The sequence below is a fragment of the Pseudorca crassidens genome, chromosome X (genome assembly GCF_039906515.1).
Source record: "Pseudorca crassidens isolate mPseCra1 chromosome X, mPseCra1.hap1, whole genome shotgun sequence".
Lineage (NCBI taxonomy): Eukaryota > Metazoa > Chordata > Mammalia > Artiodactyla > Delphinidae > Pseudorca > Pseudorca crassidens.
The window spans coordinates 59,310,515-59,337,021 of NC_090317.1; the positions used below are offsets into that span (position 1 = coordinate 59,310,515).

At 37.7% G+C, this 26,507-nt stretch overlaps 1 protein-coding gene across 7 annotated transcripts in view; it reads left to right on the plus strand.

Moving 5' to 3' along the window:
- Window positions 1–400: 400 nt before the first annotated feature.
- POF1B (POF1B actin binding protein) overlaps window positions 401–26,507 on the plus strand; it is a 101,664-nt gene continuing 75,557 nt past the window's right edge. For 5 of the 7 annotated variants that reach the window (XM_067722604.1, XM_067722605.1, XM_067722606.1 and 2 more), the window contains exons 1-3: window positions 401–852; window positions 19,672–19,746; window positions 22,045–22,125. In XM_067722604.1, coding sequence (XP_067578705.1) covers window positions 568–852; window positions 19,672–19,746; window positions 22,045–22,125 — 441 coding nt within the window. In that variant the 5' untranslated portion in view covers window positions 401–567. Of the gene's footprint in view, window positions 853–11,499; window positions 11,546–19,124; window positions 19,204–19,671; window positions 19,747–22,044; window positions 22,126–26,507 lie in introns of all 7 variants that reach the window. The other 2 variants (XM_067722609.1, XM_067722610.1) reach the window with 2 other exon arrangements.

Genomic DNA, 26,507 nt, shown 5'->3' on the forward strand with positions numbered 1-26,507 from the left:
TTACCTTTGCTAAGCTTAAGAACCATGGGAAAGCCACTTTCATGTGATATTTGTGACCTTTTTTCTGCAGTAAGTTTTGGCATGGGCATGTCTTTGTTTGCCTATTTACAGTTCAAGTGAATTTCCAAGACTGTGAATTTGGAAGCTCTGGCTTTAGCCCTGAAATTCCACATTCCTGCTCTTTCCAGACTTCCTTACCCTACTGGACAGCCTAGTAGCTATCTCCATAACAAAACAGGGCCTCTCCCGGCAGGTAAACCTACCCAGTGATTCCTCCCCTCAGGGGCGTGGCAGTACTATTTCCTGGAGCAATCTCACGGGGTGGTTCCACTTTGCATTTGCACTCAATTACTTTATTTGCTGCCTCCTCTGTAGCTGCCAGACCTGCTTCTGCTGTTGCTCAGGTAACTCCCATCTCTCCCTGGCACCACTATAGGCAGAGGTGGTTGATAAAAGGCTTCTAACGTGTGCCTGCCTGCCTGCTTTCCTACCCCTTTCTTTCATGATCTCTCTCTGTTTGTTCCTTAGGGAGAGCATCTGGGGAGTACCTTGGTGACCACTGAGAAGATGATGAGCTCAAACTATTGGAGTGAGATGAGCAGCAGCAGCTGTGGGACTCAGCAATCCCCAGAAGTGCTGCAGTGCCAGCCCCAGCATTACCGCTGCTACCATCAGTCAAGACAAGCCCAGCAGCCTCCAGAAAAAAATGTAGTGTATGAGCGAGTGAGGACCTACAGTGGGCCCATGAACAAGGTGGTTGAGGCCTTGGACCCGATCGGCTCACGGGAAGTGTGCTCCCCTCTCAAAACTGCCTCCTCCTACCAAAGCTTGCTTTGGAGCGACCGTTCCCAGGTACCACAAAGACAGCTATGCCAGAAAAGGGAAATCTTTGTTGCCTTTGTTTGCTTTTGAACCTCATTTCTTTTCTTTCTGCTTCTCTGGCTCTGTTCTACAGGATATTATCTCTTGGATTGCAGCTATATACGCAATGTACGGTCACCCAAATTCCATCTCTTGGCTGTTCTTTCATTTACTAGTTCTTGTAGCCATTTGTTTATGAGTTCCAGTGATTTTCATAATCTAACTAGAGCATAGGATGGTTCATTTTTTGTTGAATTAGATTGGAATATATGACCTGAGGTATTCTTTTGCTCCTACCACAAAGCAATCCTCAACTAGAATACCATCATTTTTATAAAATAGGTTCCCACTGATTCACTTCATATCAAAAGTAAACAGGTTTTTTTGTATCAAATATGGCGGTGCAGGGGCAATGGCATGTATGGAGTGACGAGCAATTATTTGTGTTTAGCAAATAGGATGCTACTCCAGGATAAGTGACAGGCACAATGTCTATTTCAATTGTCATATGTGTTTCATCTTTTGAAAATGATGCATTTGTTCTTGCATAGTCAAGGTGGATAATTTATGAATATTAGTAGAAGGAATATTGAAAGAGTGAATATAAGATTGAGGAAGGCAAGATGTAAGCAATTGTTACATGAAAGCTAAAAATTGTGGAAGTCTAAGACACCCTTTAAAATGAAACAAATTTGTTTTTAAAGGGGTTAGTTTAACATCAGTATCTGTGTTAATAAACTTGCCAATGAGTATGAAAGAACACTGTAAGACAATACAAAATTAACAGCTCTATGTCTGTTTTCATCTTTGACTCTCTTTATATTAAATTTGCATGTCTTTAAGCTTTCTGGAAACTTCAGTCCAAACTAAAATTATGTTTCAAGATACAAGTAGTACTGTGAAAAGCTCAAAAAGCAACCATCGGGATGATATCCTATGTTGCATTGTTATGCTGATCTGGAATAAAATGGATTATTTTTCCCAAAACAATAATTTAAATTAGGATATGAAGCAACATTTCTAAAGTATATAATGAAACTATTTTAAAAAGAAGTTTTAAAAGATATAGGTAACCCAACAACTACAAAGGCCACAATTTTCCTGTTTTATTTCACTCCTAGCTTAATTTGAGGGAAAAATATGAAGAAAAACCCAGTATTCACTGTCAGTAATTTCCTATTTGAGAAAAACTCCACCTGCATTGAAGTCAAAGGGAAGAAAAATAAAAGGTCAAAACTACTAGTTTGTGATAATAATAGTGCAAATGTACATTCCAGTATTCAGTGATGTTAATGAACAACAAAGTGGGTGTCACCTATGTTCCTGAGTAGCCCCAAAACAATGGGGAAGTTGAAACAACAGTTATCATTATCATACGAATGCTAAAATCACCCTATCTGGCATAGTTATTTAAATACGTTAACCTCTTTTCTTATCAACTTCCTAGTAAAAGAAAAATAAATAGATAAAAATTTAAAAAGCTTAAATTTGGCAAATTATAAACATTGACCACAGAATAACTTTTAGGGTCACACTTTATTGTATACTCCATGGTTCAACTTTCCTTTTTAATATTCTTGGGACCAAGCTGGTTGAGTTTTTTACGAGACTCACCTTTCTATCTGATATTTGCTAAGTGATCCTCACAAGACTAGCTCTATCCTGAAATGTAGTTCCCCAAAGGACTTTATAAAGAGCCTTAGGGACAGAAAGTATGGCCTCAGAAACAGGGAAAAGAAATTGGAATGGAGGGTGTTGTGAAGTCTGAAGTGATTTATAATTGAAAAGAAAGAAAAGGGCTGGGTAAGGAAGAGGGAGGTGAACTTCTAGATATGTGGTAAAGGAAAAAAAATAAGAATCTTCATTCTCTTAATGAAATTAGAAAGAAAATTTGACTATAAAATTTCAAACTGAGTTCGATATCAATGGGCATTCATAAATCCACTAAAAGATAATTTGGCAAGAAAACTTTTAGATAGCTGCCACAAAGAATGTGACTAGGAAACTATTATTCTATTATTTTATTTCTTTTCTCCCTGTTTAGTGGCAGGATGGCATTATATAAAGTAGAACCTAAAATTGATCTGAAATTACCTTCATGTTAACAAAATGAGTAAAATGTAGTGGCAGCTTTATTATATACCATGCCAAGCACAAGCAAGTAGTACACATTACTTAAAACACTTTTTGTTTTATGCTTTAAAATTCTCTCCTTAATATGCCATGTTTCAATGACATTTTGAGTTGGTATATAGCAATTATTCTGATGCTAAAGTTTGTGACCATGGCAGCTAGGAAGATAAGTATTATAATCAATTGTTAGTTATCATGAATTCAATTAAACTTTTACTTGAATTGTTTTTAGCATTTTTGTGTTTGGATGATAGTAAAAGAATTCCTAAGATTAAAAATATATATAATTGCCAGTAGTAAAATATGTTCCCTTTGAGAAACCGAAATTGATGTCACTCTGCTTTGCTTCCTGAATCTTAATTTTCGCTTATGTAATAGACATTTTGGATTTAACCAAATGCTTTTTGCAGCACTTTAGTATTTTCTATTTCTGGCTTTTTGGCCCACGTTTTTCCTTTCTTGTGCACTAAAATAGTGCTTATGGACATAAACATATTTTAAATTTCTCCAGATATAATGTTGCTTTGCTTCTTGTCTAAAATTTATCAGATATATTTTATGATTCCCTCAGTTATTATTTTGTCTGACTGATGAAGTGTTTCTCAGAGAAAACTGACTATAGAAACCAGGTATGGTGAAATTGTCTAAATTGATGGTAGAATTAAAATTACTAAGTTTATCCATATGAACAGGAAAAAATCAAAAGCAGGTGTAATCAAGGTCATATGTGCATTTTAGAACTGAATATAGTCTTGTAAATAAATGGAATTCTAGAAACTACATAAAACTAAAGAAAACAAAAACCTTATGGCTCAACCTTTTAAAAGGCCTAAATATTAAACAACTGTCATTAACTCAGAACGAAACACTGCCTCAGATGAACAGCATTGATGTTAATATGCATTGAACATATGTATTTCTCTTCCATTAATTTTAGCTTTTTATGAAGTTCAAGATATTTTCCACATATACAGAAGAGTTCTGTTGTGAGAGAGAGAAATTGATCAAAATAAAATATTTTTAATACCATTCATTAATTGAACACATATTTATTAAGTGCCTATTATATAAGAAGCACCATGATTATCTGGATAAATACCATTTGCTTATCCAGGGAGAGTTCATATTGAGGACAGATATACACGACCTGATCTGTAGGTGTCCTATATGTTTAGATTTCATTTTAAAATATAATTTTGTGCTTTTGCCATCAATATTTTATTGAATAAAACATTTTGGTGCAAGAAGGGATCTCTTAGAGATTGTGTTTTATGGATTACCATTTTTTTAAATTTGAAACTTGCAACCAAATTTAGCTCCAGAAAGCAGCCCAGGGGAGAATGTGAGTGAGTTTATGAATGGCCTCTGCTCTCAATAATTACCCAGCTTAGGCTTTTCTTTGTTTACATGACTTTTTTCCTTTTTCTTTGGTTACAGAGATAGTGGCTAGTTCCCTTACTGTGCCAGGATTTATATACACTATCATAAAATTTTCCTGTTCTGTGGGGATGGGTGTGTTGCTTTGAAAAATTGTTGTTCAAAGGAGTGGTCACTAAAGTGAATGATTATTCAGGGAAGTAGGTTGCCTGAGAAAGCAATGAGGTTAAAGGATAAAGAGGCCCAGTTTTCAGCTTTGGTCATCCCTTTTGTACTTACAATTAAATGAAGCTATAGAAATTGAGTGCAAGTAATTGCTGGGTGAAAATGTCCTTGCCAATTGTCTCTTGTTTAAGGGAGGTCTGATAAATTGCTAGGCCTGTTTTGAGTCAATGGCACTCATGAGCTATCATTGTGTGTGTGTGTGTGTGTGTGTGTGTGTGTGTGTGTGTGTGTGAGAGAGAGAGAGAGAGAGAGAGAGAGAGAGAAAGGTGGTGGGGGCAAAGGGGAGGGAGGTGAACTTTTCCTTTAACTGTTGTGATCCAAATTTTTTTTCTTGACAATTCTTGGTAAAATAACTGCAAGTTTGCCATGCTCTTAAACCCTACTTAAAAGTGAAAACCTTTCTAAACAGGTATATTTGAGCTAACTTTTTCTTCACAACAGCAGCTATCTTAATAGCCATCCTTTTTTGGCTTCCAATGGAACGTATGTACTTTGAGTTTTTAAATTAAGTCAAAAAGCATGCGCTACAAAGGGACTGTATACTTTATTTTCTCTCCTAGTTGCCTTCAAGAAAAGAAAGAATCCAGGAATGGGTCTCTTAAATGAGAGATTTTCCTTGGAGGGAAGGGATGAGTGGAAGGAGTTCTATTACTATTACATTCTATTGCTTTCTTTACATGAGAACAGAATCACAGATTTTATCCTAAATTAAGGAAGTGTTTGTTTCATATAAACAGAGGTCACTATAATTTACATGTTTCTTCATGTACAAAGTTCAGAACAGCATCTCAACAATAACCTAAGGCAAGTGTTTAACCATGTTACTGTCTTTGACAGTTTCTAACAAAAGCATCTCCCAAACTATTCCGAAAATTTATTTAAATGGCCTATTTAAATGGCCGTTTGCCTTGGCAAATTCTGTCAGCATAAATTTCAGGTGGTTTTTAAAGATACTGCTTCTTTTGAAACTATTCAGCCTAGCCTTTTCCTAAGTCACTCTTATTACTTTCAGTGATTCTCATAGTCATTAAAACTGACAGGAGCGTATAGAAGGCTCCCATGGTTTTCCTTCTTGGAACATTATATTATGTATTAGTTTTTAAGTAAAGTTTTAAAATTCAAATTAGGCAACATGAAAGAGTGCCATGTTTATTTCAACAAGATTCCAAATATTTAAAGAACAAAGTCCTGTACTATGCATGTAATCTTTTCTATTACCTAATTCTCGTTCCCAGCAGTCTTGCTGTCTCTCCCTTACATATTGCACCGAGGTCTTGAACTCTTTGATCAGAGCTATCAATAGGAAAATGAAAGCCAATAGGTATTGACTGAAAATGTTCATATTACGTAGAGCCTAAAGATCAGTCACAGAGAACATTGTGTGGAGAAAGTGCCCATGCAAATGAATCTATGTGTAGTGTCCCAGAGAGAACTACAAATAATAAATGTGCATTGATGAGGTAGACTTGGGGAGAACTGAACTATGAAACAGTCAAGTGTAGTGGCTAATAGTGTAAGCTTAGGTTTTAAACTTCTTTGGTTTAATTCCTGGTCCAGGGACTTGCTAGCTATATGCTTCAGTTGCCTCATCTATAAAATGGGGTGATAATAACACCTAAGTCATAGGATTGTTATTAGAGTCAAATGCGATAATATACGGTGAAAATTACACAGCACAGTGCCTGACACATCATGTTAATGTTGTATTACCCAGAATAAATGACTTGACCTCTCATGACCTAGTGTCCTCATTTGTAAAGTGGGGACAATAATACCTTCCTTCAGAGTTGTAGTGAGTATTGAGATAACATGTGAAGGTGTCCAGCACAGAGTTAGCACTGGATAATTCTTTCTGTTTGTATTATTGATTTATAAAAATATAGCCAACAAAAGCTGATAGCTGCACAAACTACGGTAATAAACTAAATGAATAGACTATAAAGTAAGGGTTCCTTTGACACTGGGAAGATTAGGTAAACACATATGCTTGAAAGGCTTATTAGGGCTCTACTAGCTAAGAAAGACTAACAAGGAAAACCATTAAAGCAATTTTCTGAAACATGGTATATGATCAAAAGACTGGAGCAGCAGGGATGTATTTATAATGTTTACTGGCATAAATATCCTTTAGAAAGAGTAATTTGGAAGTTCCCATGCTCTTAGAGTCTTTGAACTTGAACCTCAATATTTGAAATGAAGTTTTTTTTAGTGTGTGTGTTTTTTTTTCCTTTTTAAAATGTAGTGATGCTGACATTAAAGCTTGCTTGCAGTCTGCCTCTTACCTAATGCACTTAATACTTCCTCTAGAGCTACACTTCCAGTAGGGTAGTATGTGGTTAATTACATTAACATTTAAATTAATTCAAATCCAATAAAACTAATTATTCAGTTCCTCAGCTGCAATAGCCACATTTTAAGTGCTCAACAGCCACATGTGGCTAGTGACTACTGAACTGTACGGCACAGATACAGGGCATTTCCACCACTGCAGAGAGTTCTACTGGACACTACAGATCTATATATTCAAGCTACTCATTTACGTATAGAACTACCTCTAAGATCATTACAATTCAAAGAAATTCATGGTGGTGCAAATGTGCGATCAAAGGGCTGCCAAAGTACAGGGTCAGCTTTAACGGAAACATAGGAATGAAACAAAAAAGGAAGCCACAAACTTTCAAAGTACAAGTTTAGAATGACAATTTCAGTAGAAGAAGAATTAAATTCATAAAATTTTTGAAAAGAGCTGAATGAAATATTTTTCTGTATGTATGCAGGTATAGTCATCCTTTGCTATCTGAGGAGGATTGATACTTGGACCTCTGCTCCGGACACCAAAATCCACTTATGCTCAAGTATCTTTATTTTGTTGTTAGTTTCTGCTTTATAACAAAGTGAATCAGTTATACATATAAAAATGTTCCCAAATCTCTTCCCTCTTGCGTCTCCTTCCCTCCCATCCTCCCTATCCCACCCATTCAGGTGGTCTCAAAGCGCTGAGCTTATCTCCCTGTGTTATGTGGCTGTTTCCCACTAGCTATCTATTTTAGGTTTGGTAGTGTCCATGCCACTCTCTCACTTTGTCACAGCTTACCCTTCCCCCTCCACATATCCTCAAGTCCATTCTCTAGTAGGTCTGTGTATTTATTCCTGTCTTACCCCTAGGTTTTTCATGACATTTTTTTTTCTTAAATTCCATATATATGTGTTAGCATATGGTATTTGTCTTTCTCTTTCTGGCTTACTTCACTCTGTATGACAGACTCCAGGTCTATCCATCTAATTACAAACCACTCAATTTCGTTTCTTCTTATGGCTGAGTAATATTCCACTGTATATATGTGCCACATCTTCTTTATCCATTCATCCGATGATGGACACGTAGGTTGTTTCCATCTCCAGGCTATTGTAAATAGAGCTGCAATGAACATTTTGGTACATGACTCTTTAAATTATGGTATTCTCAGGGTATATGCCCAGTGGTGGGATTGCTGGGTCATATGGTAGTTCTATTTGTAGTTTTTTAAGGAACCTCCATACTGTTCTCCATAGTGGCTGTATCAATTTACATTCTAACCAACAGTGCAAGATGGTTCCCTTTCCTCCACACCCTCTTCAGCATTTATTGTTTCTAGATTTTTTGATGATGGCCATTCTGACTGGTGAGATGATATCTCATTGTAGTTTTGATTTGCATTTCTCTAATGATTAATGAAGTTGAGCATTCTTTAATGTGTTTGTTGGCAGTCTGTATATCTTCTTTGGCGAAATGTCTATTTAGGTCTTCTGCCCATTGGATTGGGTTGTTTGTTTTTTTTGTTATTGAGCTGCATGAGCTGTTTATAAATTTTGGAGATTAATTCTTTGTCAGTTGCTTCATTTGCAAATATTTTCTCCCATTCTGAGGGCTCTCTTTTGGTCTTGTTTGTGGTTTCCTTTGCTGTGCAAAAGCTTTGAAGTTTAATTAGGCCTCATTTGTTTATTTTTGTTTTTATTTCCATTTCTCTAGGGGGTGGGTCAAAAAGGATCTTGCTGTGATTTATGTCTTAGAGTGTTTTACCTATGTTTTCCTCTAAGAGTTTGATAGTCTCTGGCCTTACATTTAGGTCTTTAATCCATTTTGAGTTTATTTTTGTGTAAGGTGTTAGGGAGTGATCTAATCTCATACTTTTACATGTACCTGTCCAGTTTTCCCAGCACCACTTATTGAAGAGGCTGTCCTTTATCCACTATACATTCCTGCCTCCTTTATCAAAGATAAGGTGACCATATGGGCATGGGTTTATCTCTGGGCTTTCTATCCTCTTCCATTGATCTATATTTCTGTTTTTGTGCCAGTACCATACTGTCATGATTACTGTAGTTTTGTAGTATTGTCTGAAGTCAGGGAGACTGATTCCTCCAGTTCCGTTTTTCGTTCTCAACATTGCTTTGGCTATTCGGAGTCTTTTGTGTTTCCATACAAATTGTGAAATTTTTTGTTCTAGTTCTTTGAAAAATGTCAGTGGTAGCTGGATAGGGATTGCATTAAATCTGTAGATTGCTTTGGGTAGTAGAGTCATTTTCACAATGTTGATTCTTCCAATCTAAGAACATGGTATATCTCTCCAACTATTGGTATCATTTTTAATTTCTTTCATCAGTGTCTTATAATTTTCTATATACAGGTCTTTTGTCTCCTTAGGTAGGTTTATTCCTAGATATTTTATTCTTTTTGTTGCAATGGTAAATGGGAGCGTTTTCTTGATTTCACTTTCAGATGTTTCATCATTAGTGTATAGGAATGCCAGAGATTTCTGTGCATTAATTTTGTGTCCTGCCAATTTACCAAATTTATTGATTAGCTCTAGTAGTTTTCTGGTAGCATGTTTAGGATTCTCTATGTATAGTATCATGTCATCTGCAAACAGTGACAGATTTACTTCTTTTCCGATTTGGATTCCTTTTATTTCCTTTTATTCCCTGATTGCTGTGGATAAAACTTCCAAAACTATGTTGAATAACAGTGGTGAGAGTGGGCAACCTTGTGTTGTTCCTGATCTTAGTGGAAATGCTTTCAGTTTTTCACCATTGAGGACAATGTTGGCTGGGGATTTGTCATATATGGCCTTTATTATTCTGAGGAAAGTTCCCTGTATGCCTACTTTCCACAGGGATTTTATCATAAATGGGTGTTGAATTTTGTCGAAAGCTTTCTCTGCATCTATTGAGATGATCATATGGTTTTTCTCCTCCACTTTTTTAATATAGTTTATAACATTGATTGTTTTGCATATATTGAAGAATCCTTGCATTCCTGGAATAAACCCCACTTGATCATGTTGTATGATCCTTTTAATGTGCTGTTGGATTCTGTTTGCTAGTATTTTGTTGAGGATTTTTGCATCTATGTTTATCAGTGATATTAGCTTGTAGTTTTCTTTCTGTGTGACATCCTTGTCTGGTTTTGGTATCAAGGTGATGGTGGCCTCGTAAATGAGTTTGGGAGTGTTCCGCCCTCTGCTATATTTTGGAAGAGTTTGAGAAGGGTAGTTGTTAGCTCTTTTCTAAATATTTGATAGAATTAGCCTGTGAAGCCATCTGATCCTGGGCTTTTGTTTGTTGGAAGATTTTTAATCACAGTTTCATTTCAGTGCTTGTGATTTGTCTGTTCATATTTTCTATTTCTTCCTGATTCAGTCTTGGCAGGTTGTGCATTTCTAAGAATTTGTCCATTTCTTCCAGGTTGTCCATTTTATTGGCATAGAATTGCTTGTAGTAATCTCTCATGATGTTTTGTATTTTTGCAGTGTCAGTTGTTACTTCTCATTTTTCATTTCTAATGCTATTGATTTGAGTCTTCTCCCTTTTTTTCTTGATGAGTCTGGCTAATGGTTTATCAGTTTTGTTTATCTTTTCCAAGTACCAGCATTTAGTTTTGTTGATCTTTGCTGTCGTTTCCTTCATTTCATTTCTGATCTTATTTTTATGATTTCTTTCCTTCAGCTAACTTTGGGTTTTTTTTGTTCTTCTTTCTCTAATTGTTTTAGGTGCAAGGTTAGGTTGTTTATTCAAGTTGTTTCCTGTTTCTTAAGGTAGGATTGCATTGCTATAAACTTCCTTCTTAGAACTTCTTTTGCTGCATCACATAGATTTGGGGTCATCGTGTCTCCATTTTCATTTCTTTCTAGGTATTTTTTTATTTCCTCTTTGATTTCTTCAGTGACCACTTCGTTATTAAGTAGTGTATTGTTTAGCCTCCATGAGTTTGTATTTTTTTACAGATCTTTTCCTTTAATTGATATCTAGTCTCATAGCTTTGTTGTCGGAAATGATACTTGAAACAATTTCAATTTTCTTAAATTTACCAAGGGTTGACTTGTGACCCAAGATATGATCTATCCTGGAGAATGTTCCATGAGCACTTGAAAAAAATGTGTATTCTCTTATTTTTGGATGGAGTGTCCTTTAAATATCAATCAAGTCCATCTTGTTTAATGTATCATTTAAAGCTTGTGTTTCATTATTTATTTTCATTTTGGATGATCTGTCCATTGGTGAAAGTGGGGTGTTAAAGTCCCCTACTATGGATGTGTTACTGCCGATTTGCCCTTTTATGGCTGTTAGTATGTGCCTTATGTATTGAGGTGCTCCTGTGTTGGGTGCATATATATTTACAATTGTTATATCTTCTTGGATTGATCCCTTGATCATTATGTAGTGTCCTATGTTGTCTCTTCTAATAGTCTTTATTTTAAAGTCTATTTTGTGTGATATGAGAATTGCTACTCCAGCTTTCTTTGGTTTCCAATTGCATGAAATATCTTTTTCCATCCCCTTACTTTCAGTCTGTATGTGTCTCTAGGTCTGAAGTTGGTCCCTTGTAGACAGCATATATATGGTCTTGTTTTTGTGTCCATTCAGCCGATCCTGTCTTTTGCTGGGAGCATTTAGTCCACTTACATTTAAGGTAATTATCAACATGTATGTTCCTATTCCCATTTTCCTAATTGTTTTGGGTTCATTATTGTAGCTCTTTTCCTTCTCTTGTGTTTCTTGCCTAGAAAAGTTTCTTTAGCAGTTGTTGTAAAGCTGGTTTGGTGGTGCTGAACTCTCTCAACATTTGCTTGTCTGTAAAGGTTTTAATTTCACCATCAAATCTGAATGAGATCCTTGCTATGTAGAGTAATCTTGGTTGCAGGTTCTTCTCCTTCATAACTTTAAATATGTCCTGCCAGTCCCTTCTGGCTTGTAGAGTTTCTGCTGAAAGATCAGCTGTTAACCTTATGGGGATTCCTTCATGTGTTATTTGTTGTTTTTCCCTTGCTGCTTTTAATATGTTTTCTTTGTATTTAATTTTTGACAGTTTGATTAATATGTGTCTTGGTGTATTTCTCCTTGGATTTAACCTGTATGGGACACTCTGTGCTTCCTGGACTTGATTAACTCTTTCCTTTCCCATATTAGGTAAGTTTTCAACTATAATCTCTTCAACTATAATCTCTTCAAATATTTTCTCAGTCCCTTTCTTTTTCTCTTGTTCTTCTGGAATCCCTATAATTCAAATGTTGGTGCATTTAATGTTGTCCCAGAGGTCTCTGAGACTGTCCTCAGTTCTTTTCATTCATTTTTGTTTATTCTGCTCTGCAGTAGTTATTTCCACTATTTTATCTGTGGAATAAGAACTTATCTGTTCTTCTGCCTCAGTTATTCTGCTCTTGATCCCATCTAGAGTATTTTTAATTTCATTTATTGTGCTGTTCATCGTTGCTTGTTTCATCTTTAGTTCTTCTAGGTCCTTGTTAAATGTTTCTTACATTTTGTCTATTCTATTTCCAAGATTTTGAATCATCTTTACTATTATTATTCTGAATTCTTTTTCAGGTGGACTGCCTATTTCATCTTCATTTGTTAGGTCTGGTGGGTTTTTATCTTGCTCCTTTATCTGCTGTGTGTTTTTCTGTCTTCTCATTTTGCTTATCTTACTGTGTTTGGGGTCTCCTTTTCACAGGCTGCAGGTTCGTAGTTCCCATTGTTTTTGGTGTCTGTCCCCAGTGGCTAAAGTTCGTTCAGTGGGTTGTGTAGGCTTCATGGTGGAGGGGACTAGTGCCTGTGTTCTTGTGGATGAGGCTGGATCTTCTCTTTCTGGTGGGCAGGTCCACATCTGTTGGTGGGTTTTGGGGTGTCTGTGGACTTATTATGATTTTAGGCAGCCTCTTTGCTAATGGGTGGGGTTGTGTTCCTGTCTTGCTAGTTTTTTGGCATAGTATGTCCAGCACTGTAGCTTGCTGGTTGTTAAGTGAAGCTGGGTGCTGGTGTTGAGGTGGAGATCTCTGGGAGCTTTCGCCGTTTGTTATTGTGTGGAGCTGGGATGTCTCTTGTGGACCAGTGTCCTGAAGTTGGCTCTCCCACCTCAGAGGCACAGCATTGACTCCTGGCTGCAGCACCAAGAGCCTTTCATCCACTCGGCTCAGAATAAAAGGGAGAAAAAGTAAAATGAAAGAATGAGTAGAAGTAGTAAGAAAGAAAGGAGGGAGGGAGGGAGGGGGAACGGAAGGGAAGAAGGAGGGAAGGAAGGAAAAAAAGAAAGAAGATAAAATAAAATAACGTAAGATAAAATGTAATAAAGTTATTAAAATAGAAAAAATAATTATTAAGGAAAAAAAATATTAAAAAACAAACAAACAAAACATGGACGGATAGAACCCTAGGACAAAAGGTGGAAGCAAAGCTATACAGACAAAATCTCACACAGAAGCATACACATACACACTCACAAAAAGAGGAAAAGGAAAAAAATCATAAATCTTTCTCTCAAAGTCCACCTTCTCAATTTGGAATGATTCATTATCTATGCATGTACTCCACCAATGCAGGGTACATCAAGTTTAGTGTGGAGTTTTAGTCCGCTGCTTCTGAGGCTGCTGGGAGAGATTTCCCTTTCTCTTGTTTGTTTGCACAGCTCCCAGGGGCTCAGTTTTGGATTTGGCCCCGCCTCTACGTGTAGGTCGCCACGTAGGCGTCTGTTCTTCGCTTAGACTGGACGGGGTTAAAGGAGCCGCTGATTCAGGGGCTCTGGCTCACTCCGGCCAGGGGGAGGGAGGGGCACAGAGTGCGGGGCGAGCCTGCGGCGGCAGAGGCCGGCATGACGTCACAGCAGCCTGAGGTGCACCATGCGTTCTCCCAGGGGAGTTGTCCCTGGATCCAGGGACCCTGGCAGTGGCGGGCTGCACAGGCTCCCCAGAAGGGGGTTGTGGATAGTAACCTGTGCTCGCACACAGGCTTCTTGGTGGTGGCAGCAGCAGCCTTAGCGTCTCATGCCCATTTCTGGGGTCCACGCTTTTAGCAGCGGCTCGCGCCCCTTCTCTGGAGTTCCTTTAAGCAGCACTCTTAATCCCCTCTCCTCACACACCAGGAAACAAAGATGGAAGCAAAAGCCTCTTGCCTGTTGGACAAGTCCAGACTTTTCCCCAGACTCCCTCCTGGCTAGCTGTGGTGCACTAACCCCTGCAGGCTGTGTTCTTGCTGCCAAGCCCAGTCCTCTCCCAGCGCTCCAACCGAAGCCCGAGCCTCAAATCCCAGCCCTGCCCGCCCCAGCGGGTGAGCCGACAAGCCTCTCAGGCTGGTGAGTGCCGGTTGGCACCGATCCTCTTTGCGGGAATCTCCGCTTTGCCCTCAGCACCGCTGTTGCTGTGCTCTCCTCCTCTGCTCCGAAGCTTTCACCCCTCCGCCACCTGCAGTCTCCGCCCATGAAGGGGCTTCCTAGTGTGTGGAAACCTTTCCTCCTTCACAGCTCCCTCGCACTGGTGCGGATCTTGTCCCTATCCTTTTGTCTCTGTTTATTCTTTTTTCTTTTGCCCTACCCAGGTACGTGGGGGGGGTTTCTTGCCTTTTGGGAGGTCTCAGGTCTTCTGCCAGCATTCAGTAGGTGTTCTGTAGGAGTTGTTCCACGTGTAGATGTATTTCTGGTGTATCTGTGGGGAGGAAGGTGATCTCCACGTCTTACTCTTCCGCCATCTTCCCGGAAGCCCTCTTCTAACTGATTGTCAAGTATCTTATATAACCTATGCATATCCTTGCCCGTATTTAAAATCATCTTTAGATTTGTAAATACAGTGTAAATACTATATAAATAGTTGAGAGAGCACACCAAATTTAAGTTTTGCTTTTTGAAACTTCCAGATTTTTTTTATATTTTCAATCCTTCGTTGGTTGAATTTGCAGATGCAGAACCTGTGGATACGGAGGGGTGACTGTATCTATCCTTTATATAATTTCCCCAGAACCTTACTTTTTGAAAGAGTAAATATTTAAATAGAGGAAAATGATGAAATAACCCTCCTCAATAAAAATGCACCTCCCTTTCTTTTAGCACATGATCTGGGTTTCATAGCCTCTCTGGAACTGCCTATGTCCCTTAAGCTACTGAATTAATTTTAAACTTTAGTAAGTAATGTTCAAATATCATTCCCATTTTTCCTGATGAGGTAACAAAGGCACAGGAGTGCTATGTAACTTGCTCAAGTTCATGGAGCTAGTATGTGGTAGAACTGGGATTTAAATCTAAGCAGTCTAGTTCTAGGTCTATGCTTGTAACCACCATGCTATACTGGATATTCCTGATCTATATATTTGACTCTTATTTATGTCATACAGTCTCTGATATCTGATTCCTGTATCCCAACTTGGATTTAGGTTAAACAAAGGTATGAACAATTATCTCAAGTGATGTTGTAAAATTATCCCAGAAAAGCAGACTGATTTTAATCCACTCTGATCTTAAAATTGGTAATGCCACATGTACTTATAAGAGGAGAAGGAGGAGAAAAACGGAAAGAGAAGGGTGAGGAGGAGAAGGAGAAGGAAAAAGGTGGGGAGGAGGAGGAGGAAGAGGGAAGAGGGCTGCTACAACTTTCCCAAAGTAGAAAATGACTTTAGTCATCGTGGGAAAAACACCCTTGGATTTCATACTAAGCCTAAATCTACTAATTATAAACAAAATTATTTTTCAACAAAACTCTACCTAAAGAATGTTGCCAACAGGCAATATTTATGTATTTAGCAAATATGAGCCACAGGAATAAACGACTCAATACTAGGCTGAATATTTGATCAGAAAATGTAGGGCCTTCCTGCAAAATCAAAGGGCTTAAATGATATGAAAATTAAATAAAAATTCAATGTTTTATTAAGTTTAGAGTTCTGTATGTACACTCTAAATATATAATGCTGTCTACTTTTAAAAAAACCCTATTGTATTTGTAGAAGTTTAAAATATTTAATCAGGGCTATTCTCTCACACGGTCAGTTATAGGTGGATTTCTTGTTTTCAGGCACCAAAAAGTTACTTTTGATAGTAAATAATAAAAAGAGTCAAATATCTAGTCTCCTATTATGGGAATTACTCAAATCTAACAGTAGAATTTTGTTCCACAACTTCAACAGAAAATATAATGAGGCAGGCTATAGGTGTGGGAACGTATAGTGATTAAGGTTATGAGTTCTGGATTTAGTGATTAAGTAGCATCATGCTACTTGAGTTGGAATCCCAACACCTTAGTATTAGCTGTGTGATCTTCAGCTAGCTACTTAACCTATCTTTGTCTAACTTTACTCATATGTAAAATGGGGTTATTATAATAGTACCTTTCTGATGACAGTTTTTCTGAGTGTTAAATAAGATGATCTATGTAATATATTTTGGCATAGAAAGCTCTTAATAGGTGTTAGTTGTCATTATCATCTTCATCAAAGGAAAACAAGACTGACAAGTTGAAAGGATTTGAAATTGTCTTGTCTGTATGGAAAAATAAGCTGGGAGTGATCTCTTATATTCACAGAATGTCGGAAATAGAATGAGGCTTAAAGATCCTCCAGTTCACACTTAAACATACCCACATCCCGTTTCTCACATGAGGAAACAAGCTCAGGAAGATGGCATGAGTGTTCATTATCATAACTGGCTGGTGGTATAGTGGTATAACTAGAAGTAGAACCTAGGGCTCTGGACTTCAAGCACAGGACTCTTTCCACTATATTATGATAGTCACCACCACCCCTTCCCCAGCCTTCAGTTATTTTGTTATAAGGAACATGGGGCTATGGCATAGAGGGCATAAGTACAAAAGATGTAACTATTCATTAGATTTAATGATTTCAACATGAAGGATTTAGGGAAGCTCTGTACGGATGAATGATGCTGAAAATTAAACATTGATGTAGGTTATCAAGAGAGAGATTTAGATTTCTATTCCCGAGATGCCTTTAAAACTAAGACATCCTCTTCATTCATTCATTCACAAACATTTTTGATCACTTCCTGTAGAATAGGCAATGACTACTTGTGGGATGACTTGCTGCAATCCTGCCTAGCGCTAGATGCCACTGAAAGTAACTTCCATCATCAAGACAATGTTCATTTTGGACCTTTACTCACCCTACTTACCTAATTCCATAGACTTTCAGGGGAAAAGGGTTTTCTTTAGCAAGTTTTTCTGAAATTAATATACCTTATATTCAGATAGGTTTTTTCCCATCTTATGATAAGTCTAATACTGCTGTAATTTAAACTCATTCTGGTCACTGCCATACGTCTTAATCTCTTTGACCCATATTAAGCTACCACCTTAATATTTTACTTTTTGAAGTCATTCCATTTGTCCTTCGTTTCCATAAGGATTGTATGGGAAAAGCCACATTTGCCTAGATCAATTCTAATAATGAAGGCTCAGAACAATTAAGTAAAGCATAATTTGTGGAATTAATGTACCAGCTTTCCAAATATAAGAAGATTGAATAATTTCTTCATTTTAGCACTAGACTAGTCTTTGTGTAAATACACCAATTTGCCTTTTGAATATCTGCTATCTTGGCATCTGAGTAAAGTAACTGCCTATCAATATATGCCTTAAATATGTAAGATACATACACACACACACACACACACACATATTTGTGTATGTGTGTGTATTCTTACTTGGGTTAATTTCAGCAAGTTTATAAAACTTCTCAGTACACTCTTTCATCTTAAAAGCTACTCCACATAGCTAGTGAAGTTTCATTCTGTTTAATTTTCTGATGTCATCATATTTGAATAGGATAAAGGGAAGGGGAAAGAACTACCATCTATAGAACCAGGTACCAGGCAGTGTGCACTAACTGTATTCTCAAAATAACCCTAGTATTACTAGCTACAGCCTAAAAAGGCTAAAAGTTTTCATAAAAGCATCTTTCACACATGAGTAATTTTACACTTGCTGATGGATGTGGAATTGGCATAGCCATTTGAGAAATCAATTGGGCAGTATGTATTAAAATGAATAATGCACATACTCTGTGCTCTAGTAATTCCACTTTGTGGGATTCTAGAGAAGTACTCACATTGCACAAGGATGCTCTTTGCAGCATAGTGGAAACCTGGAAACAATTTTAAAAAGATAGATAAATAAACTATCAAACAAACATTATGGAACACTATAATTTAAAATAATGAATTAAGACATTAATCTATAATATGAGATATTGTTAGGCTTATATTGCAGAATAATAAAAGCAGTAAATATTATTTATACATATATGTATAAATATGGGTAAGAGATTTGAATGAAGGGAGGATGGTTAAGGGAAGATTTTTGGCTTTATAAATTTTTATGTTAGAGTGTATTCATGCACTGTTGTATAACTAAAAATCACATTTTTTGTCTTTCTGAACTTATTCCTGTTGGATCTCTGGGCCAAATCCACCTGCACTTGGTTGTATTTGTAACCATTTTCCTAAACTGAAGAACACGTACATTTTTGGTCTAAAGTCTTTAATTCTGTGCATTTATCTGAGCAATTATCCTCAGCTACCAGCAGGAAATCTGGGAACCTATTCAAAGTCTGCCTAGAAACATTAAGCTTGCAGTATTGCTGTTGATGTAACAGAGGGGAGGAAGGATGAAAATGTTACAAGTTGAACCAAAAGGAAAACCACAGCATGCAGAACATTTGGCAGTCTGAGTAAATGCACAGTCCTGTTTTAAGAACAGCACATTACACCTACATTATAGCTATATTTTGATATGAGTCTGTCAGTGTTTCCCTTGTAAGTCTGTGATTCTGATTTTTAATACCTCCTTGATCTGAAGAAAACACTATTTTTATCGTTTTAGGAATATATCCTGGAGTTGTGTCAATTGGTTGTAAATTATAGTAATGTATGAAGAAATTGAGTAATGCTGTCGACTCTTTGCACACTGATAAAGTTATGCAATTTGCTGATCTGGGAAAAATGTTAAGAATGCCAGCATAATCGATAGAGTGAACATTTTATCTAAACATTATCAAAAATCATACTCTCATCTTTATGGATCATTCTTTAACATTAGAATCTACTCTTTGAAATTAAACTAGAAGCAGATCACATGAAGCATAATTAAAAATCAGCTTGAAGTAATATAAGAGCAGTAGTCTTAGTTGAGTTTTCAAAGGTAGTTTCCTATATTGGTTTCAGATTTTTTTACATTTAATGTTTTTGTTTGTTAAACTTTAAATCTTGTTAATTGCAGACATACAATAACATCGGGGGATACATCAGGCGAGTCCTCAAAAAAGCAAAAAAAAGGATGCAAACTAAAAGTGAAAGAAGTATGTACTGTTATGAAAGCATTCTAGAAATTATTTTTCATTAGATTACTTGCAATGCTGACAAAGGAATTGGTAATGTGCTCTTTGGAGAGATGGACATCATCTAAGAAAGCACTAAATACCGTTCTTATTTCTGACAAATTTGGATTATTATAAAAATAAAGGAAATAATAATACCTTAAGGACGTAAGACTTTTTTTTTTTTTTTGCCGTACGTGGGCCTCTCACTGTTGTGGCCTCTCCTGTTGCAGAGCACAGGCTCTGGACGTGCAGGCTCAGCAGCCATTGCTCACGGGCCCAGCTGCTCCGTGGCATGTGGGATCTTCCCGGACCGGGGCACGAACCCGTGTCCCCTGCATCAGCAGGCAGACTCTCAACCACTGCACCACCAGGGAAGCCCAAGAACTTAAGACATTTAAACGACACTGCTCAGTAACTTTCTGAACCCCCTTTTGTTTCTATCAACAGGAACTTCATTCTACAACTCTGAAAATATCTACTTGTGCCCCAAGCACTGTACATATAACCCCAAATATTGAACAGGTAAAATAAGATATGGGTTAGATCAGATTACTTTCTTTTTGTGTAAACCTTGCTTGTCTGTTTAAGTGATCTTTAGGCCCTCATAAAACTTTACACATTCACAAAAATTCAGGAACATAAAACTGGAAAGGAGAGCCTTACATATGAAAGTCAGCTCAGCCCATTATAGGAATGTGAAGCAAGTGCTGTGGATTGAGGTTTTTCAATTTCATTATCTACTCAATCTGATTGCTTTTGTTTGAGTGCAGTTTATTTTTCTCTAAGGATCTCCCACTGATTATGTATATTTTAAGGGTCTTTGATCTGAGCAGAAATGAAGTACCTCGATCTTGGATTGAGTGAGGACGTGGCTTTGTGAATGATAATACTGTACATTTATATCCAGAGAGAATAACTTGCAGGGTCAGAACTAGCCCTTCTCCAAGGTGCATGATTTGAAAGACACACAAGTTCAAGTTCCCTTAACCTTTGTGACCTAATAATCCCACTTTTAAGATTATTTTTGAGTGTACACATTATATCTCCAAAAGGTAGGTACCTGTAATAATAATTAAATACCATATTAACAAATATGTGTTTAATGAGCTAGTCCCACATATTAAAAAGTAAATTCTGAGTAAATAAACCATATGACATCTTAAGTTTGTTAGTACACAGGAGGGGAGTATAAAGGCTGCAGGATTTGGAAGATAGGAGGGAGAAAGATACTGTTCTGAGAAAACATGCCTGCCCAGACTGAAGTGTCACGATGTGAACTTGAATAGTGAAGGGACAAATGGACAAAAGCTGGTCTCTAGACCTGGGGTACAGTGAGGAAAAGGTGATATTATGCAGAACAAGTAAGATTATCAAAGAAAAGTTTGCCTACCATGTACCAATTTGGCCTGGCCTAGAGCTAGGTCAGTTAGAGTCATGCATTTATTCAGCGAACATTTGCTGACTGCCAAGTGTGTACCAAATATTGCACAAAGGTGAATAGGAACCAATCACTACTCCCAAAGACCTCAGACTAACATGGGTCACACACTAACAAAACATAGGACAGTGGAATAAAGGTTACAACTGAGTTAAAAGTGGAGCCCCATGGGATGGACCACCAAGATAGGATTAGCTCAGAAAAGTAAGTCTACTTAAATCACAGAGCCGTTCACTACACTGAAATCCAGTCATAAAATTGCATTTACTGTTATTTTTCATAATAAATGGCTCTATAATTAAGTTTGCTGTAAATTTTACTTCTGACAAAAAATGTTTTTTCTAGAAAATTTGGAAATACAAAAGAACATAAAGAAGAAAAAATAAAATTCACTCATGACCCATCCCCTACCCAGAGATGGTACTCTTAGCATTTTGTTGTGTTTTCTTCCATTCAAATAAAAAATTAAGATCATACCATATATGCAGTTTTATATCTTCATTCTCATTTAATCTTACATAATGTTATGAGTTTTTAATGTAAATTTGTATTATCAAGATCATTATTTCGATGGCTACATATTTCAGCTTATGCATGATTATTTAATCTTTCCCCTCTCCACAGGAAAATGCTCCTCCTACTGTGCCCTCATCAGCATTATTATTTTAACATTTTCTCAGTTAAAATATGGTATTCTTTTGTTATGTTTACTTGATTCTTAGTTTGTTTGAATAATTTTTGTTGTTTGTTAATCGTTTGCTTTTCTTCTTTTCTGCTTTCATACCGTTTGCTCATTTTTCTATTAGTGTGAAGATTTTTTTTCTCACCGAGGTATAAAACTCTCTTTATATTAATGATACCACTCTTTTTCCACCCAAAATTTACAAATGACTTTGTTCTTGTGTTTTGTCTCCCTTTTAACATTATTTATGGCCCTCGCCCACCACCACACTGAAGATTTAAATGTTTAAGTGTACACACACACAGTTTTCTCTTTGCGTCTCCTTTCATTTTTTAAAATATAGGATGTCCTTTCCAAACAGAAACTCTGATTAATAAATATTAAGCTATATTTTCTTCTAATCATGTGGGGGCATTTACAATGAAACAAATATTTTGAAACTCTCATCAAATATAGTTTGGAATGTGTGATGAATTACTATGCAATGAGTATAATAGAAATACCTAGCATGGTGCTGAGCCCATAAACACACTCCTTCATGTATGTTTTTCAGACTGAAATTAACCAAAACCTAAATTCATATGTCATCATTTATGTAAATGGTTTTTAAAATTTCACTCTGAAAATTGCTCCCTATTATTCTGGCTGCAAGGTCACTAAATAACTATGATTATATGCAGCTTTTATCTTTTCTTCACAGGAACTCCATTCTCCAACAGTGAAAGTCACTACATATCCGCAGACCACTATTAGGCAATATGTAGTGCAAAATCCTGAACAGGTAAGCTATATCATGCAAACTCTTGTCACAACCTAGTAATTCCTCAGAAGTTGATAGCTTAAACAAGAAGGGTGAGTCAGCTACTAGATTCCTAAAATCAGACTGTTGGAGTTCTTCCAGTTATAAAGTTACTTTCTGATTATTAATATTAACAAAGCCATCTTTAGCTCCAGACAACCATGTGCCTCAGAGATGCAACAGTTCCAAGTAACATGGAAATTGTTGGGTTATAAAGTCTTTCTGCTTCTATAGCACCACCCTTTGTGCACTTTGAACCAAAGAAAAAAGGGACAAAGTTCTTTCACAGGCTTCATATAAAACTATCACCTGTTGCATCGGCAGTTGGAGTCTTTAGTCTATTTAGATTTGCCATTGAGATATGGGCTAGGAAGAAGAAAATGAAAAGTCAAAAGTTCAAAAATGCCTCCATGCCTTTGTTTCCTACAGTGTATGAACTTTTGTGCCTAGAAATGAGGTCTTTTGAAAATTACATTATTATATTTTCTACAAAGATATTTAACTTTATATTATACAAACTAGGATATTATTCTTTGACTCATTTTGAGGAGAAAATTAAGAAAAATATTTTTCCCATAGTAATAAGCCTTCCTCAACACATACACACACACACACACACGGCCTTACTTTAGCTGCAAAAGGAGGTTCTTCTATGGGGTTATAAGGACAAAAGTTTCACAAATAGAAACTGTGCCCCGGATAATACCACAATTCTTTGCTTTTCTCTTTTTTATTTTTCTACTACTGCAGGAAACAGTTCTCTCTCTCAAAAATAAAACTGATCATTTTCTTCAGCTGTGGAAAACAAAGGGTTAAATTAGGGTAACACACTTGGTACTAGTCTAGTTGAGTGGGAAGTATATATTAATACTATACTTCTGCTTGTATCTATCTATCTCCCATCTTCTTTCTTTATTCATTTAAAAATTATCGTCTCATGTCTCTTTAGCTAGAGAGGCTGTCAGTTGTGCACATGCGCATGTGTGAACCTATGAGCTTACAAGCTCTGTGTTGGAGGGGTTGATTGTTTTGGACATTTCTTTGAGTTTTCATACATCTATGTAAAAATCAAGAGAGAATGTGATTATAGTAAAGCAGCTGCTTGCTCCTTTTGCAGAATCAAATGTTTAAGCAAAAAATCTGAAAAATGTGCGTGGGGGAAGGGAGACATGAGGAAGGCCTCGGAGATGAGACTGTGCCTCTTTCTACAACTTAGCCAATCACTTTATGCTTTCCCCTTTTTCCTCTCATTCTCTTTTTCTTCCTTTCACAAATAAACTGGGGAATATGCATATTTGAATTCATATTACACTTGACATCCCTGGCTCTCAAAGAATTAGTTCTAGATAGCACTTTTTTTTCACGATGTGAGAAGTATTGTGTTTGCCTAAGATATATCCATGGAGAGATTTTAAATATCGAATCATTTGAATTCCAGCCTTCTTTGCAAGTGATTCTTATGTGACTTTGGATGCATTCTTATTCTTTAGTTAATGAGGAAATGGAAGAATTAATACTTATTGGATATACACTCCATGCTAGGCAATTTACATATTTTATCTCATTTAGTTCTAAAAAAGTGAGAAAACAGCAGCACAGAGAAGTTATCATTTATTCAGTGAATTTTTTTCCCTCAGGTTTAATGGGTTTAATAAGTTTACCATTTCAGTTCCTATTTGCAGCACCCAATATCCTTTGCAATACCAGAAAGACCCATCAGTGGCCAACAGTAAAGTTCAGACCTCCAGAGTTTAAAAGTTCAGATTCTCTGAGCATTCTGTGTTGCAATGGCACTTGTACAAAATTGGTACCTCCCTATAGTTGGGGGCATGTTAAATGTACCCATGAAAAAATCTTTTTCCGCTAGAAGGGGAAGAAAGAAAATCACTTCTCAAAACCCAGCAGATCTAGCTGTGAGGATCTAGCTGTGAGGTCTTAACTCCTGTTCCATCTCTTCAGGCTTGTTTTCCTTGTAGTGCAGCAAGAGAACAAATGTAACCTGAGTTACAAGAAACAAGACAGTGATGGCTATAAAGGGAGTGACCAGGAGCAGCAGAGCCTCCTTTACCTCCCACATCCAATATATGTACTTCACAGAAAAACAAAAATAACAAGTCCACAAAATACAACAGCTAGAATTACAAAAACCCATTCATCAAAGGGTGGTGGAAGGCAGGAAGGGGAAGTGGGAAGATAAATGGCACAGGGAGAAATTCAAATCAGTCTAGGCATGGGGGCTGGCAAATGCTAGAAAAGAACTGCAGAAAAACCTGTGGTCCTTTCATACTCACCGGTGTTTAAAATCCATACTGATGTCAGGAAGATTCTGCCTTACCTGCACTGGAGACAAAAATCCCGATTCCTGAAAATGGCAGAAGAGTAGGACATGGAGATAACCGTCCACCCCACAAATACATCAGAAATACATCTACATGTGGAACAACCCCTACAGAACACCTGCTGAACGCTGGCAGAAGACCTCAGACTTCCCAAAAGGCAAGAAACTCCCCACATACCTGGGTAGGGAAAAAGAAAAAACAGACAAAACAATAGGGATAGGACCTGCACGTCTGGGAAGGAGATGTGAATGAGAAAAGGTTTCCACACACTAAGAAGCCCCTTTGCAGGTGGAGACTGGGTGGCAGAGGGGGGAAGCTTTGGAGCCACAGAGGAGAGAGCAGCAACAGGGTGCAGAGGGCAAAGAAGAGAGATCCCTGCACAGAGGATTGGTACCAACCAGGACTCACCAGCCCGAGAGGCTTGTCTGCTCACCCCCTGGAGCGGGCAGGGGCTGTGAGCTGAGGCTTGGGCTTTGGAGGTCAGATACCAGGGAGAGGACTGGGGTTTGCTGCATGAACACAGCCTGAAGTGGGCTAGTGTGCCACAGCTAACTTGGAGGGAGTCCTGGAAAAAGTCTGGAGCTGCCAAAGAGGCAAGAGAATTTTTCTTGCCTCTTTGTTTTGTGGTGAGCAAGGAGAGGGGATACAGAGCGCTGCTTAACTGAGCTCCAGAGACAGGCGCGAGGTGCGGCTATCAGCGCAGACCCCAGAGAAGGGCGTGGGATGCCAAGGCTGCTGCTGAAGCCACCAAGAAGCCTGTGTGCAAGCACAGGTCACTATCCACACCTCCCCTCCTGGGAGCCTGTGCAGCCTGCCACTGCCAGGGTCCCAGAATCCAGGGACAACTTCCACGGGAGAGCACATGGCTCACCTCAGGCTGTTGTAATGTCATGCTGGCCTCTGCTGCCACAGGCTCCCCCACATTCCCATATCCCTCCCTCTCCCTGCCTGAAAGAGCCAGAGCCCCCGAATCAGCTGCTCCTTTAACCCTGTCTTGTCTGAGCGAAGAATAGACGCCCTCAGGTGGCCTACATGCAGAGGCGGGGCCAGATCCAAAGCTGAACCCCAGGAGCTGTGTGAACAAAGAAGAGAAAGGGAAATCTCTTCCAGCAGCCTCAGGAGCAGCAAATTAAATCTCCACCAGCAATGTGATCTATCCTGCATCTTTGGAATACCTGAATAGATAATGAATCATCACAAATTGAGGAGTTGGACTTTGGGAGCAAAGATATGTATATTTTTTTCCCTTTTTCTCTTTTTGCGAGTGTGCATATGTATGCTTATGTGTGTGATTTTGTCTGTATAGCTTTGCTTTTACCATTTGTCCTAGGGTTCTGTCTGTTTTTGTTTTTCTTTTTTTTAGTATAGCTTTTAGCACTTGTTATCATTGGTAGATTTTTTTTTTTTTTGGTTTGGTTGCTCTCTTTCTTTTTATTTAAAAATTTTTTAATAATTATTTTTGATTTTTATAACTTAATTTTATTTCATTTTATTTTATATTATTTATTTTATCTTTTTCTTTATTTCTTTTTTTCTCGCTTTTATTCTGAGCTGTGTGGATAACAGGCTATTTGTGCACCGGCCAGTTGTCAGGCTGTGCCTCTGAGGTGGGAGAGCCAAGTTCAGGACATTAGTCCACCAGAGACCATCCAGCTCCATGTAATATCAAACAGCAAATATCTCCCAGAGATCTCCACCTCAACATCAACACCCAACTCCACTCAACGACCAGCAAGCTACAGTGCTGGACACCCTATGACAAACAACTAGCAAGACAGGAACATAACACTCATTAGCAGAGAGGCTGCCTAAAATCATAATAAGGTCACAAACATCCTAAAACACACCACCAGACACGGACCTACCCACCACAAAGACAAGATCTAGCCTCATCCACCAGAACACAGGCACTAGTCCCTTTGACCAGGAAGCCTACACAACCCACTGAACAAACCTTAGCCACTTAGGGCAGACACCAAAAACAATGGGAACTATGAACCTGCAGCCTGTGAAAAGGAGACCCAA